Source organism: Triticum dicoccoides, chromosome 2B (genome assembly GCF_002162155.2).
Source record: "Triticum dicoccoides isolate Atlit2015 ecotype Zavitan chromosome 2B, WEW_v2.0, whole genome shotgun sequence".
NCBI lineage: Eukaryota > Viridiplantae > Streptophyta > Magnoliopsida > Poales > Poaceae > Triticum > Triticum dicoccoides.
Window position 1 is genome coordinate 815,314,020 of NC_041383.1, and position 16,688 is coordinate 815,330,707.

At 48.7% G+C, this 16,688-nt stretch overlaps 1 protein-coding gene and 2 pseudogenes across 1 annotated transcript; 1 reads left to right on the forward strand and 2 right to left on the reverse strand.

The window, feature by feature from the left end:
• Positions 1 to 796: 796 nt before the first annotated feature.
• LOC119368973 lies at positions 797 to 2,284 on the forward strand (annotated as a pseudogene).
• A 2,997-nt stretch (positions 2,285 to 5,281) lies between these two features.
• On the reverse strand, positions 5,282 to 6,863 carry LOC119366555 (peroxidase 31-like). The gene is made up of 2 exons (XM_037632310.1): positions 6,534 to 6,863; positions 5,282 to 6,393 (listed from the first exon to the last, which is right to left on the reverse strand). Exons 1-2 carry the CDS (start codon positions 6,792 to 6,794, stop codon positions 5,617 to 5,619), a joined length of 1,038 nt encoding a protein of 345 aa, XP_037488207.1. The 5' UTR covers positions 6,795 to 6,863; the 3' UTR covers positions 5,282 to 5,616.
• Positions 6,864 to 8,387: 1,524 nt separating this feature from the next.
• The window catches only part of LOC119361540, a 38,492-nt pseudogene continuing 30,191 nt past the window's right edge, over positions 8,388 to 16,688 (reverse strand).

Sequence of the window (16,688 nt, forward strand, 5' to 3'; positions counted from 1 at the left end):
GCCATCATGCACAATGGTGAGCGCAACTATCGAAAGAGGGGCGAGCTCGATGATATAGTTGCATAGTGGGCATGCGATATGGGGTGTGGGGGAATGTGAGATTAATGCGGGAGAAACCGACGAGGGTTACGGGGGAAAGCGGAGAGAAGATCAGCTTGGTTGTTGCGTTCAGCTGTTGATTTCGGAAGAAACTCAACCTTGAGATGAAAAATGCATCAATGGCACGGGAGTGATATGATGAATGCTTCTTGTTGGATGACAAACATGAGTGTTTCCAAAAAGAATTTAAATAAGGCCGGGCATTTGTATACTAATGAGTGTAACTAGTCTTGTTTTTTTTTCCCGTGGCTTGTTCTTCTCCATGGGTGTTTCCAAATGATGTGGCACGTTAAGGGAAAGCTCTTTTTTTTTGTACCACTTTCACATGCTCTGAGACGTGTCATCAGCCAAGCCATTCGCACGGCGGTTTAGGATCACGGCGACGTACGCAATACTATCAATACTAATTAACCCGTGATTTTCCTTTTTGCTCAGTCCATCTGGGAAAAAGATACATTTGGGTGACTTGGAGGAGTTCATCGGGTTATTACCTCGAAATTGTTGGTGCCTTGAAAGGTGAACGGACAGACGCGGGGTAATAATGGACCTCGAAAGTTGAAGCGGCGCCGTTGAACACATCGTCAGCTGTGGCACGCGATAGCTAGCTTGCGTGTATATATGGTACAAGTGCGTCCGTGGCACGCGATAGCCAGTCACCACCGATTCGATCGCAACCTCGCAACCACGACTATCGATCATGGCCGACGCAGTCCGCGACGGGCAGACGGCCCTGGCGCTCCGCCTCGCCAAGCACCTCGCGGAAGACGGCTTCGGCGGCAAGAGCGAGAACATAGCGTTCTCGCCTCTGTCGATCCACGCGGTGCTTGCGCTGCTTACCGCGGGGGCGCGCGGTGCCACGGAGGCCCAGCTGCTCAGCTTCCTCGGCGCGCCGTCGGCGGCTGATCTGGCCGCCTTCGTGCGGCGCGTGGCGGAAACCGTCCTCGCCGACCAGATGGAGGACGAGAGCGCCCCCTGCGTGCTCTTCGGCGGCGGTGTCTGGGTCGACGCTTCCTGCGGCGGGCTCAAGAAAGCGTTCCGGGATGTTGCCACCAAGTCCTACAAATCCCAGGCTCGCACCGTCAACTTCGCCGACGCTGTAAGTCCATGCTACTACTAATCCCAGGCAGGCCTACACTACCATATTGCATATTTTGTTCTTTAATTCGATCTCATTGAATTTGTGCATACCCTTTGATCCATCATATTTAATTTATAATGAGATCTCTATTAAAATTTCTTTTGCCGTGCAGCCGGAGGAAGCAGTGGAGATCATGAACGACTGGGTGAAAAAGGCCACCAACAACCTCATCAACTCCCTCTTTTCTCCAAGCGACATCAAAGCTGACACCGCCCTCGTGGTCGCCAACGCGGTCTACTTCAAAGGCCTGTGGCGCAATCCGTTCCACCGGGCCAACACGGCGCCTCGCCACTCGCCAGTTTCACCTTCTCGACGGCAGCTGCGTCAAGGCAAAGTTCATGAGCAAGTATTCTCAATCCCAGTTTATCTCTTGCGTGGATGGTTTCAAGGTGCTCAAGCTTCCCTATCTGGGCCCATGGAAAACCAAGGCAGATGCCGCCCACGCAGCTCCTCTCAAGCGTCGCCGCGGTCCAGGCGCCGCTGCAGCTGTCGACGCTGATGACACTCAGTTCAGCATGTTTTTCTTCCTCCCCGATGAACAACTAGGCATCGCGAACATGGTGGACATGATCACCGCTGCGCCAAGCTACCTGCAGAGCATCCTACCCAAGACGATGGTGGTGAATGTCCAGGTTACGCTGCCCAAGTTTGAGATCTCCTTTGACTGGGACCTTGGAAAGGACCTCCAACGGCTGGGGCTCTCGCTGCCGTTCTCTCGCGACGTGGGTGACTTGCGAGGCATGTTCCAGAAGCCTGACATGCGGAGGCCCATGTTCGTGACTAAGGCCATGCAGAAGGTGATCATCAAGGTGGACGAGGCAGGGACCGAGGCTGCTTCGATCATGCGCGGGTTTTCTGGTGGTGGTCTGCCGCCGGACATGGTTCCGTTTGTTGCCGACCACCCGTTTGTTTCCTCATCATGGAGGAGCGGTCTGGAGTGATCGTTTTCGCGGGCCATGTCCTTGACCCTACCAAGTAATCGGCATTAGAATCAAGATTTCAGAAACTACCAGCTGCATGGGAGCTTGGCATGATGGAAACATTTTGCTCCTTTCAGTGCTACCAATATAGTATATCGTATTGATTTCAGTATTACTACTTACTACTGCAGTATTGAACTCTACTATGTAATCCCAGAACATGTTTCAGTATCGTTTCTCTGATTATTACTAGTACGTCTTCTTATCTTGGTTATTTTTGGAGAAAAATGCATCAAATAGCTTGAGTGTATTGCAATTTTGAGAAAAATTGAAGACACCACAATGAGTTACTCTTTGGAATATGGTATCTCCTTTAGTTCATTTCATTTCCTCATGATACGCTACTTTACTTTCTTTACATTAAGAGTGTAGTAACATAGAACCAAATACTGTGTAATGCACTAGTATATAGTAGTAGAAAAATATCTTGAAAGCCTACGGAGTAAGGCACTCGTTTTGGTTTTGGTAACAATTCAGCTGCATGCTATTGCTCTTGACCATTTGGCATTTTTCTGCAGCTTTCTACATATTTATTTCTTTCCGTGAACTAGTTAAAAGTTGTATTTTTTAGTTCGTTACATGTAGTGAGAGACATTTACATTGATATTGATTTGTCGTTATGCTGGGTTTTATAGTTAGAAATCGACGATGTTGCAAATCCTTTTAAGAAAACCTTGATATTGATCTCCGAAACAATAGTTCTGGACTTCTGGTAGATAAATATTGTGTTGGTGGCGCTGCAAGAGGCCGTTCGTTCTCTTTTTCTTTGATATGTTCTTGAGGTCTTGCCGCGATAGAAGTGGGAAGAAAGATTGAGAATGAGGATAGGTACAAGCTGCTATGGGGTGCTATTTGCAGGAGGCCACCTTGGTGGTGGATGAAGAGGGGGCGGGAAGCACAGAGCTGGAGCTTGCTTATCGGGCCGAGCTCATCATCAGTGCAAGGAAGAGGCTAGCGAGGTAGATTCTGATATGTCAATCCGCCCTGCCAGAACAAACCTCACACCCATACTAGGTTGGTAAAGGCTAGCGGGGTAGATTCTGAAATTCTATTAAGAACAGCAAATAAAAGGCATCATGGTCTCAGTACAAAATAAACACTTGCAAATATATGTGTAGCAGGAAAGGAAAGATGAAACAGAAATAGTTGACAACAACTCTTAACACTTACGATCTTTTTGCATCAGCAAAGAAAACATTCAAGCCAAAGAAAAGGACGGGGTTTTGGATTTACAGACCTCATAACAAAGAACACTCAAACTGATTTTTTAATTCATTTTTTTATTGGTCGTTACTATTCATAAAAATATGCAGGCTTGATGATATGTTATTATTGTTGCACCTAGATTTCCATTTTGCCCAACAATGAAATAACCGCAGCAATGTAACCCCTCATCATTGCACACTCTGTTTTACTCGGACACCAAAGATGAGTCTGAATTTGGTAGCAAGAGGAGTGGATATGATGGAAGCACCTAGCGCAACGCCAAATCTATGGTGCGAGATGAAGAACCGGATAGTGTTCAACCTAGACGAGTGTCCGAGAACACATCGGATAGCCTGCCAATAGTCCCGTACTACACCAAAACGGACTCCAGATAGCACCGCCCCTTTGAATACACTTCCAACATCGCTGTCCATGTTGACCTGATGGGTTGGGCCACATGATGGTGTAAAACATCCCACTATCGGTTTTTTTTAGACCAGGGAGGAATTTCCTAGTACGATACAGATCGCCTTTTCTGTTTTTGACGAGAGATAGCCTAAACGACGAAGTATTCGAGATGGGCTCCTGAGATGGCCCGGCCCATTAGTATATTCGCTCGGCTGCGCTCGCTGTTCACTGCCCAGAAAAAAACTAATAACGACTGGTTCTGAAGAAAAAAAACATACGCGTTTTTTGGAAAAAAAAATAGGAAACAGAATTTTAGAAAGTCATCGACACTGACCGGTTTTCGGGGAAATTGAAAAAGTTCTCAAATTTTTAAAAAATCACAAAGTTAAAAAATCATGAACTTGAGAAAACATTCACGCATGAATTTGATAAAAAGTTCATGGGTTTCAAAAGATTCAGAAATTTAGAAAAATTCATGAAGTTGCAAAAAGGTTCACGAATTTAATAAAAGTGCTATTAAACGTTTTGTGCATGCTCCTTGGATTGCACGGTTATGGATTTGAGAGTGCCAGTGAAGATGGCATGGATCGCAATGAAGGTCGTCATGGAATTATTTCGTATGGTGGAGTCTCTCTGTTTATCATCTCATAGACATGATTGCACGGGGAGGAAATAGTTGATCAGGAGAAGGCAGCAGCACACGATACAACCACGCGTCATCTTCTTTTCTGGAACCTCCAAACGGTGCGTGGTTTCATCCCAAGTGTTCATCCCTTTGTAAGGAAGGTTCCCGTGCGTCCAATCAACATATTTAAAAAAGGATTTTCTAAAATATGCTCCAAATCTCCTTATTCTGGAGGTCCTGGTGAAATGGGACAAAAAATGGGCGAGCGATCACGATAAAATGTAGAAAATATTAAGTCTACCATGCAAAAACACTAACCAGAAACATGATGCAAAATAGCTTGTGTGTGTTCCTCACGTCCGAAGATGAGATGGTGCTATTGTTAGCCAAGTAGCTTGTGCTGATCAGGGTCTTTGGAGAGGGAGCACATGGATAATAATGGAACTAGTTTGTGAGGAGAAAAAGACAGGTGAAAAAGACCAATAATGTTATCCGTCCCTGGATCTAGCCAGTTTCCAACTGAAACCCGACCCGAAAGTTTGAAGCATGTGGAACGCATACTTGCTTTGACAATTGTTGCGATACTATACTTGTTGATAGATTACTATTATTTATCCTTGCAGAAAAAGTTTAAGTATTATGAAAAGTACCGCTTTCTCTGAGACTAGGGCTAGTACGGAGCATGTTATTTTCGGATCAGGTCTATATCGCAACATTAATTCTTTGCGGTGCTCTAAAACATCAGATGTTTGGGTCTCTCATTGCCTTTGATTAGCTTATTACTCTTTGAGCAAAAAAGAAAACCTATAATAACTTACTTCTCCATGAGCTAAAAAACACAATCTTACATCTCCATTAATTTTCATGACAGAAACAGGCGTAAAACCTAAAGGATGGAAAACAATTGTAAGATAAAACTTGAGAGCAGCTCCCAACAACAGAAAGCTGTCTGGAATAGTTGTTGAACTGAGAGGATACAAGGCCCCACAGGCCGAGTGGCTCTAGACTAGGTGGGCATACAAAAGCTAACTGCAATCAAACAAAAGATAAGCTAGGCGTACTGCTCTTATTACATGCACATATGGCATGACGTGCGGTCGACGGATGCAGATTAATTTATGCGGTCGATCGGCTGGTGATCCATCTGAGCCGATGATCTCTCAAGCCGAGGCCGAGAAACCGTCTGCGGTGAGGTTCCTCACAAACGACTTGGGCCTGAAGCAGTTGTCGCGGTACTCGCCGTCGGGGTCCACAGGCAAATCTGCCATCTTCTTCATGGCGGCAGCGAAGTGCCCATGGAACCACCCTAGATGCTCGTCCTTGGCCCAGCTTTCGACAAAAAATCTTGTTTCCTGGTGTTGGAGGAGCTCCATGTCGGTGCCAAGCACACCCAACCCTAGGAGGAGATTGCCGTAGTACTTGTTGTCGAACACGTCGGGGGTGGTAACATCGAGTATGTGCTTCTTGTCCCCTGATCTGGGGCAATTGTCTTTGATTGCCTTGACGAACCAGGCGGGCTCCCCGGTGCGGAATTCTAGGCTCGGGCAGGTTGCCTTGCCGATGGTATGTGCGCCGGAGAGCGCGACTAGGTCACCCTTGTTGAAGCCGCGGTCCTCGAAGACCCGGATGAGATCCTTGATCTTGGCATCGCGTGCGGGCAGGAAGCGTCTGACCTCGGCAAACGAGGCAGGGCGCTTGCTGTCCTTCCGGCCAAGGTGCACGTCGTACCTTGGTGCCCCGGACATCATGAGGGCATCCCGGGTGGCGAGCATGGTGATGTCGGCGCACGACACGTCCGTGCACTTGGCGTCGCGCACGGCATCGCGGATACGCTGGATGAGTTGGAGCGCGCCCTCGTGCAGCCCTTTGTTTTGGGGAAGGTCCCGCTCGCTGGAGTAGAGGTGACTTGTCTCCAGCAGGAGCGACGCGTCGCAGCCCTGCACGATGGATACACAAGATGTACATACTTATACTTGATAAATAGTAGGAGTAGGTAATGATGCAGAAGCCGGGGGTTCCAACCTCCTTTTCGAAAAAAAAAGAGGAGTAGTAAGTAAGAGCACGGGCAACAACGTACGTTAGGGAAGCAGTCGTGGAAGAAGATGCGGAGGAGGCCGGCGACGACGCCGATGTCGTTTCTGCGCGCATCCGCCACCTTGTCGCGCACAATCCTCTCCAGGTCGGGGCAGAACGTGGCGTGGACGCGGTAGGAGTGGTCGCCGACGTCGTCGGTGGGCATGGAGATGAACTCCTCCGCCGCCGCCGCCGCAGCAGGGCTCACCAGCACGGCGGCGAGGAGGCCCACCATGGCCAACACGATTGCACCGCTCGACGCCATCGGTCAAAGCTCAGTGAGCCTCTGCTAATGAGTGAGGGAGTGAGTGAGGGAGTGAGAGTGTGGGTTCCTCACGTCCAAGATGCTGCCATTTTATAGCGGATCGAGGCACTCACTCCCTCACTCAATCAATCGAGATAGGGCTGGGGAGTCTGGTTTAGTCGCACGTCCTCTAACTATTCTATCCATCCAATATACATCCAAGGGCTGATGGCAATTGTTTGCACTTACAACCTGCAGCTATCACAGTTCCATGCAATATCCCCCAAAGCCCAGATGCAGCGTCTCTGTTTCACCCTGATCAGATCCAGATTCTGTTTCTCCTTCTCCCTCATCACCGCTCTACAATACCCCGTAACGCAACTAGTAGTCGTATTGCCGTTCGCTGCAGTCTGCCTCATGCATCGCTCAGATGCAGAGGCCGGGGGTAATCCTTCTTTTCAAAAAAAAAGGAGAGTTCTTGTTTTCTTTTCCTTTTTTGCGAAAGGGAAGGGTTTTCATTGAACGCTCTCTGATCTGAAATTTATTTTATCTTGTATGAATGCTGTCAGCTCCGGATTCCGTGTTTTAATGATCTGTGATGTGGATTTAACACGTGGAAATATTTTTCATGTTCACGATGTATATATGTGGTTTACCGGTGATTCGAAACCGTGAAGGATTTTGGATATATTTTTTAATTTTAGTTGAATAATGCGTACATAACCAGGGCTTGTTAATTCTGTTTCTTTCCAGATTGTTACTGAAAATTTGCTTCATATTATTTTCTAAAAATGTTTACCATCATTAGTTCATGTTGAGAGAGAGACCAAATGCCCTGACTTGGATATGCTGGATGATGATGCTCAGCATGGTCCTATCCATAAAAAAGAGATTGTGTACGCAGTTGTTTCCTTGCAAACTGTTAGGGGCTTGAAGACATGAACTGTGATCAGTTGAGTGTTCTTTCTGGAAAATTGCTGCACGGATCTCGATAAAATGTGTGGTGGCGCATAGCTAGTGGACGTCCAGTAAGGTGTTGGATTTGAATTTTGGAGAGCGGAGATATCGATATTGGATCTAGCAACTGGGAAGCTATTATACATCACGCACTCCAATAGATACTCACACTGCATTGTAGTAGGTAGTAGTTACTTACGATCAAGTAGGAAGCGTTGCAGGCGGCAAGTGCAGATTAAGTAAGATACGCACACTGCACCGAGCACTGATGACAGTTAACTTAAGCGTCGTTGCAGGCAGCAAGAGTAGACCTGCTAAGTTAAGTATTGCCACGTGATTAATAGTCCCAAGACGATTAATGTGGCGCTGTTGACCAAACCAAGTGGATGCTTTCGATAGTTAAGAAAAATCAGCATGTAGAAATGTGCTTTGTGAAATGCCAAGTACTACCATATTAATTAATATAGCGCTGGTGTATGCGGATATACATTTCTATCTACCCAAATCATGGAGTGAGAAATTCTTTGTAGCTCATCGATCACCTGGATTTGTAGACACGCGCTCATAATTTATCGTCCCAAATTTCAGTATACAACAACATTTTTGTAAGGGAATGGCAGGAGCTCTGCATTTTGTAGTACATGGTAGGTCCTTGCTTCAGCGGAGCCTCTTGTGGCTGTAGACGTAGGTGCTTGCGCACCGGAGGAAGAGCGCCAGCTCAGTGGCGCTGAGGCCGGCAAGCAGCCAGTAGAAGTAGTTGAGGTGAGCACGGTTGAGATTGTCCGCGAACCAGCTGTCGCCACCACCGCTGCTGGTGATGTGGTCGATCAGGGATATTAGAGCGCCACTGATGAAGTTGCCCATGCCGATCACGCTATAGTAGAGGGCCATGCCCAAGCTGCGTAGTTCACTGGGCATCTGGTCGTAGAAGAATTCCTGCATCCCGACTTCCGCGAACACGCCTGCCACCCCGATCAAAACATATTGTGGCACCAACCACGCCCAGCACATTGGCACTGTTGCGTCAGCATTGTCCACCAGCCCATGCTCGCGTGCTGTCTCAAGGCGCCGTGTTTCCACCAATGCTGCCACCAACATCGTAGCCAGGGTCAGCGTCATGCCCGTGCCAACGCGCTGTAGTAGCGTCAGACCCGACAGGGTGCCTGTCACGCGCCTGAGCATTGGCACCAGCACACGATCATATATGGGGACGAACAACAGAGTTGTTGCAGGCCCTAACATCTGAAGCGCTGCCGGCGGTAACTCCAAGCTGCCAAAGATGCGGCGGTCCAGGGTTCGGGCCTGCTTGTTAAAGAGTGTCATGAACTGCGCAAACACCACACCATATGCCAGGCATGCCGCCCAGATAGACAGCAATCGTACCACGCCACGCGCCTCCTCCTTTTTTACCGCATCCTCTTTCTGTTCTACCTGGTATTCTTTTTTGTTACCAAGCAATGAGCTCGAAGTGGCATTGTCATGTTGGGCTAGCGCGGCAAGGCTACGAGCAAGGAGGGCAAAGGGGTTCTCTGCACCGGGAGTGGGTGCATAGAGGCGGTATGTAGGGGTGCCAAGGAAGAAGACAACGAAGGCACCGAGCATGATGACGCAGAGCATGCCAAACCCAATTCCCCAGCCAATGTTCTCCTGTATGTAGCCGACTACACCAACAGAAATAGTGATACCTACAGCCAGTGAGAAGTACCACCAGTTGAACAAGGAGCTGCGGGCGGCGCATTCCCTGGGGTGGTTGGGATCGAACTGGTCAGCGGCAAAGGCCAATGCATTTGGATTGTCCGCGCCCTGCGCCATGGCGATGAGCCGATGACGTACAGGGAGCTGTCGAAGAACGCCACCCGCAGCGACAAAGGATGGGAAGAGGTGTCACCCGACAACGATGGATGTGCCGTGAGCACAGATGCTAGAGTGATCATGCCATACCCCTACACATGTAAAAAAAATTAGTTGTCAACGTTTGCTTAATGGTCCACCCATAAATAAGTAAATAACACTTCCAAAACTGCAAGAAACATTTTCTATGTGTATAATTTGAAGAAATGTTCTAAACCAGATCAGTAACGACGGGAAAAAAGCTTCCCACACCTTACCAATCGGCTTCTGAAATGGATTTATGAGATACTTATCAAATTTATGTGAACATGTCTAACACTTGCATTTATTAATTCCATGATTTTCATACGTACATGAGAGAAACTTAATGAGATGTCAGGCTCATCGGACGAATATAACTCAGACACAAATATGAATGTCTTGTAATAGATATTAGAAAATAATATTGTGGTTTTCCTAAATTCATACAATCGCATGTCACCCGTTTTAACTTCAAATTATATGTTCTCAAACCGTAAGCTAAAATACAATAGAAACTGCTTGTTTCTTATATTACAGTTAGTAGTCAATTTTTTATTTAGGTTGGAATGGACGGATAGGGAAATTCCTTGTCTTTCACAAAATCTCAATATTCTACATCATAAAAAGTTTCTACTTCCTTTAAATTGCAAAAAATCATGGTAATTTAGTTACACATCTTTAGTAAATTCAATTAGGCTTTAATTCTAACACTTTATCCACTATGAAATCTCCAACAGTGCTCCCTTTAATTGTTCGAGTTTGTGAGGTCTGAGAATCAATTCGACATTTTCCAAGGGAGATAACTACTTATCTTATTAATCCTTTTCGAAAAAAATTAATGTATAATGGCAGACAACACTTGTGCTTGCAATGTCAGCACAACCTCCACCCTCCCCCTCCTCAGGCCCGCCTCCTCCTCCCAACCCTAGCCGCCCCTCCTCCTCAACCCCTTCCCTCCTCCCTCCCTTGCCGCCACCTGAGGCAGCCGTCGGGCAAGCCCGGGGCACCAAGGATGGTGGCGGTGAGGCCTCGGTTGCCCTTCTCATGTGTGGGACACCCTGGATCTGGAGCGGCGACTCCATTGGCAAGGCACAGCCGGCTAACAGCCGTGCGGGTGGTGGATATGGTGTCCCGGCCACGCGGGCAGTGGGATACGGTGGTTGTTGGCGGCCGGCGGCGGCTTCTGCGGCGATCGGTGTGCGTGATCTACGCGTCCCTTCCTCCCATGTTCGGCGTGCGGGCCAGCCTGGTCGGGCCGCGCTTCCTCTTGGTCGCCGGTTCTGTACAGAAGGTGCTGCTGTTGGGGAACGTAGTAATTTCAAAAAAAATTCTACGCACACGCAAGATCATGGTGATGGCATAGCAACGAGAGGGGAGAGTATTGTCCACGTACCCTCGTAGACCGTAAGCGGAAGCGTTATGACAACGCGGTTGATGTAGTCGTACGTCTTCACGATCCGACCGATCCAAGTACCAAACGTACGGCACCTCCGAGTTCAGCACACGTTCAGCTCGATGACGATCCCCGGACTCCGATCCAACAAAGTGTCGGGGATGAGTTCCGTCAGCATGACGGCGTGGTGATGATGATGATGCTCTACCGGCGCAGGGCTTCGCCTAAACTCCGCGACGATATGACCGAGGTGGAATATGGTGGAGGGGGGCACCGCACACGGCTAATGAACGATCCGTAGATCAGCTTGTGTGTCCTAGGGTGCCCGCCTGCCCCCGTATATAAAGGAGCAACCGGGGAGGGGGGGTGCGGCCGGCCCTAGGAGGAGGCGTGCCGGAGGAGTCCTACTCCCACTGGGAGTAGGACTCCCCCCTTCCCTAGTTGGACTAGGACTTGGGGGGAAGGACGAGAGGGGGAAAAGGAAAGGGGGGGGCGCCGCCCCCCTCCTTGTCCTATTCGGACTTGAGGGGGAGGGGCGCGCGGCTGCCCCTTGGCCCCTTCTCCTCTTCCTCCACTAGGCCCAATAAGGCCCATTAGGTCACCGGGTGGTTCCGTTAACCTCCCGGTACTCCGGTAAAATGCCGATTTCACCCGGAACACATCCGATGTCCAAACATAGGCTTCCAATATATCAATCTTTATGTCTCGACCATTTCGAGACTCCTCGTCATGTCCGTGATCACATCCGGGACTCCGAACAAACTTCGGTACATCAAAACTTATAAACTCATAATAGAACTATCATCGTAACGTTAAGCGTGCGGACCATACGGGTTCGAGAACTATGTAGACATGACCTAGAACTATTCTCGGTCAATAGCCAATAGCGGAACCTGGATGCCCATATTGGCTCCTACATATTCTACGAAGATCTTTATCGGTCAAACCGCATAACAACATACGTTGTTCCCTTTGTCATCGGTATGTTACTTGCCCAAGATTCGATCGTCAGTATCCAATACCTAGTTCAATCTCGTTACCGGCAAGTCTCTTTACTCGTTACGTAATGCATCATTCCGTAACTAACTCATTAGCTACATTGCTTGCAAGGCTTATAGTGATGTGCATTACCGAGAGGGCCCAGAGATACCTCTCCGACAATCGGAGTGAAAAAACCTAATCTCGAAATACGCCAACCCAACATGTACCTTTGGAGACACCTGTAGTACTCCTTTATAATCACCCAGTTATGTTGTGACGTTTGGTAGCACCCAAAGTGTTCCTCCGGTAAATGGGAGTTGCATAATCTCATAGTTACAGGAACATGTATAAGTCATGAAGAAAGCAATAGCAATATACTAAACGATCAAGTGCTAGGCTAACGGAATGGGTCATGTCAATCACATCATTCTCCTAATGATGTGATCCCATTAATCAAATGACAACGCATGTCTATGGTTAGGAAACATAACCATCTTTGATTAATGAGCTAGTCAAGTAGAGGCATACTAGTGACGTTGTGTTTGTCTATGTATTCACACATGTATCATGTTTCCGGTTAATACAATTCTAGCATGAATAATAAACATTTATCATGATATGAGGAAATAAATAATAACTTTATTATTGCCTCTAGGGCATATTTCCTTCAGCTGCTGGTGGCGGAGATCTAGTTCGGGAGAAATCCCTTGCCGGCCATGACCGGCCGCGCCGATGGTGACGCCCGAGGGCGCCGTTTCCCCCCCTTGGAGGTGTCGGTACGGACTGATATCCTCACTTCACCTTCCCCTAGGTTTCCCGGGCGAAAGCCCTAACTCTGTTGGGCGGCCGCGGCGCTCACGACGCCGTTCCCTTCTTGAAGGCGTCGCTTTAGGAACCTTGGGGTTGGGTGGCGCCTTTGGGTGGTGGGCGACAGCGGTGGTGTGGCCTTTCCAAGCATGGATTTATGTCCGTTGCTTGGAGATGGAGTCACGTAGGCGGAGGTCGTCGGTTGGCATCATGGTGGCGTCAATGGCAGAGGACCTGCCAAGGCTCACGTAGGTGGAGGTCGTCGTTTGGCGTCGTGGTGGCATCGATGGCGGAGGACCTGTCAAGGTTGTCACCTCAATCTGCTCTGAAGATGGACCAGTGGAAGATGGCGGCAATGACACATGTGAGTGTGTCAGACCGGTTTGAGCCCCTGACCCAGCATATGGCTCGGTCGGGGCCTCCGGATTTAGATGTTAGGCTTATGTGAGAGGTATGGGTATGTGGCCCAGCTTGCACCCCTTCATCATTTGGATAGGAGTAGCGGCAAATGCCGCCAAGATGGCAGATTCAGGCATATTGTTGTTACACTTTGTAAGGTCCTCAAGAATAATCAATAACATGGTCGTATGCATCTTCCAGATGCAGAGGCCGGGGGTCATCCTCCTTTTTGAAAAAAAACTTGTGCTTGCAATGGATAAATCAATTGATCATGTTATACAACTGATAACTACTACATGGAGTGCATCGTTTTGATGCAGAGGCCGGGGGATAACCTCCTTTTCGAAAAAGAACTACTACATGGAGTGGGTGTTTTTCACGCGTAATTAATTGCACATCCTAATATTAGTGAATCGAGCTTGATGGCCCTGGACTTACAAACATAAAAGTAGGGAGTACTTCTTAGTTAACGAATGATTGTTTTGAATTATAAATGTATTATCTTCAATTTAAAATTTCAATGGCCTCGAATTCTTTTCACACGACCAAAAGGTAAATTTCCTAAAATCCTACCACTACGACCTCATCTGTACCCCCAAAATCACCTCTTGGTGTTTTTCCCTCCAAGACATTTGCCCTACCTCCATTCCACAACTTTCCTGACTCGATGTCCCTTTGTCCAACTAGGAAGTGTACTATGCCTTTCTACATATGAACCCTAATGTTAGCCCTACAATAGATGGTTCTGGGCCCAGTTTCTATAGAATGTAATAACACTTCATAAAATACATAGTTCTCCGCTTCTTTTGGGACTTTCACAAGAAGATTGTTCATGTAGAGGGTTTAAATAGAGCACATACGATTCTCCTCCGCAAGGGCATCATTGGTAGAGATGTCAATGACTATTGACACACCCCTCTCAAAAATTGCCTGCCAAAGCCACTGCCAAGCTTCTAACTACCAGTCTAAACCCCCTAACCCCCTCCTTACTCATGGTGATCAAGCTGGATTCATCAATGGCATGTCTATCCTGGAGAACTTTATTTGTGTGGAATCACTCCAGAAAGGCGCCACTATGATCTTCAAAACACGATTCCCATAAAGCTTTTGACTCCATTGTTTGGTACTCGCTTCTCCTCATTCTTACACACATGGGTTTCCAACCAGCCTGGTGCTCTTGGATTCACACACCACTCTCCTCCGGTAAAACGGTGGTCCTCCTGGGTGGTGTCCATGAAAATTGGATTAACTGCAAAATGGGCTACATCAAGGTGATCCGGTCTCCTCTTACCTCTGCATCATTTTTTAGACTTAGCACAACACCAAATGCTCATAGTCCACTCAGATGGCCTTTAACGCCCCACCCTGCAACCCTAATGTCGGTGTCAAAACCGGCGGATCTCGGGTAGGGGGTCCCGAACTGTGCGTCTAGGCGGATGGTAACAGGAGACAAGGGACACGATGTTTTACCCAGGTTCGGGCCCTCTTGATGGAGGTAAAACCCTACGTCCTGCTTGATTAATATTCATGATATGGGTAGTACAAGAGTGGATCTACCACGAGATCAAGGAGGCTAAACCCTAGAAGCTAGCCTATGGTATGATTTTTGTAATGTATGTTATGTCCTACGGACTAAGCCCTCCGGTTTATATAGACACCGGAGAGGGCTAGGGTTACACAGAGTCGGTTACAATGGTAGGAGATCTACATATCCGTATCGCCAAGCTTGCCTTCCATGCCAAGGAAAGTCCCATCCGGACAAGGGACGGAGTCTTCAATCTTGTATCTTCGTAGTCTTGGAGTCCGGCGGACGATGATAGTCCGGCTGTCCGGACACCCCCTAGTCCAGGACTCCCTCAGTAGCCCCTGAACCAGGCTTCAATGACGATAAGTCCGGCGCGCATAATGTTCGGCATTGCAAGGCGGGTTCCTCCTTTGAATAATCTAGAGAAGATTGTGAACACCAGGATAGTGTCCGGCTCTGCAAAATAAATTCCACGTTCCACCGTAGAGAGAATAATATATACACAAGTTCAATCTGCTGACGTATTTTGCGGCATGACGTCACACCACTACCAAGCCTTTACTTGAATCTTTTTTTATTATACCGTCTCAGCGCGTTTAGCGAAGCGGTTTCCTTGGCACGTCTTATCGAAGCAGAGATCGTGTTCCCCTTATTCCGGGATTCTCATCAATACGGACATGGGTAACCCAACCGCGCCCGTCGCCATGCCTCCTCTATCGAAGGCGAGTCCTGAACGGTCACGGAGACGGCTCTTGGTATTCTCCCTCTTTATAATAGGACCAAGGCTCGTTCCTTTTCTTCAATCTTCCACTGAATCTTCTCCTCGCTCCAAGTTCCAACACCCAGAGCCCCAGATTCGAGCGCTTCGGACCTTCAACAATGTCCGGCTCCGACCTTCAGGGCCGGTGGATGCCCTCCTCCGTTATGGAGGAGGACGTGCTAAAGCTGCGAGAAGCCAAGTACCTGTCCTACGAGATTTCGCACAGGTTGCCCACCGAAGGGTAGGCCATCTCCACCCCCGAGCCCGGCGAGTATGTCGTCTTTGTATCCCACCTCCGTCGGGGTTTAGGCTTCCCGACGGATCCTTTTGTGAGAGGGCTCATGTTTTACTATGGGTTGGAATTCCACGACTTGGCTCCGGAGTCCATCCTCCATATCTCCGCATTCATCATCGTCTGCGAAGCCTTCCTTCACGTCACCCCCCACTTCGGCCTGTGGCTGAAGACCTTCAATGTGGAGCCGAAGATGATCGGGGGGCGTCAAGCAGAGCGCGGCGGGGCGGCCGTAAGCAGGAGGGCCGATGCCTCGTGGCCCGAGGGCTCCTTCCAAGAGGAGCTCGGCTTGTGGCAACAGGAGTGGTTCTATATCACCATTCCAAAGGGCAGCAGGCAGAAGCCGCCGCCTCCATTCCGCTCGGGACCTCCACAACGGTTGATGTCGTGGGTCAACCAAGGGCTCAATTGGGGGCCATCAAAAGACGTGCCCCTATTGCAGGGCCGGATTCGAGACCTCCAAGCAGGGGAGATCGATCTGGTCGTAGTGGTGCAGGTCATGCTAATTAGGCGTCTCTTGCCCATGCAAACGCCGTCCTCTCCGGCTATGGGAGTTCAATCCGGAGGGACCATGGATTCTCCAACACTTCATGGGTGCGACACCCGTGGAGATGTACAAGTTGTTCTTCGGATCACAGGAGGTGTGTCCGGAATTGACCGAGGACGCCGGCCTAAGCTGCAATCGCCCGGATACTCAAGTGAGTAGCTTAGTGTTCGGACATACCATTTGTTCGCCTTTCTATGATTCGCCCCTTAACCCGTTATCCTTCAACAGGAGTGGATAGCGCAAGCAAAGCTGATACGGTGTCCGGCCCCCCTGCCAGAGACCGCGCCGGAGCCCGTGCTGGTGAGAATGTTGGAGGTTGCGCCTTCAGAAGAAGGCGAAGGGGAAAACAGAGGAGCTACCGCCTCGCCCAAGGGGCGCTTGA

Bases quoted from the DNA above. Each gene is read 5' to 3' on its own strand.
- LOC119366555 (XM_037632310.1), bottom strand. From the start codon at position 6,794: ATGGCGTCGAGCGGTGCAATCGTGTTGGCCATGGTGGGCCTCCTCGCC. The intron at 6,394-6,533 runs GTACGTTGTTGC...TCCATCGTGCAG, and splicing joins TCCACGACTGCTTCCCTAAC to GGCTGCGACGCGTCGCTCCT.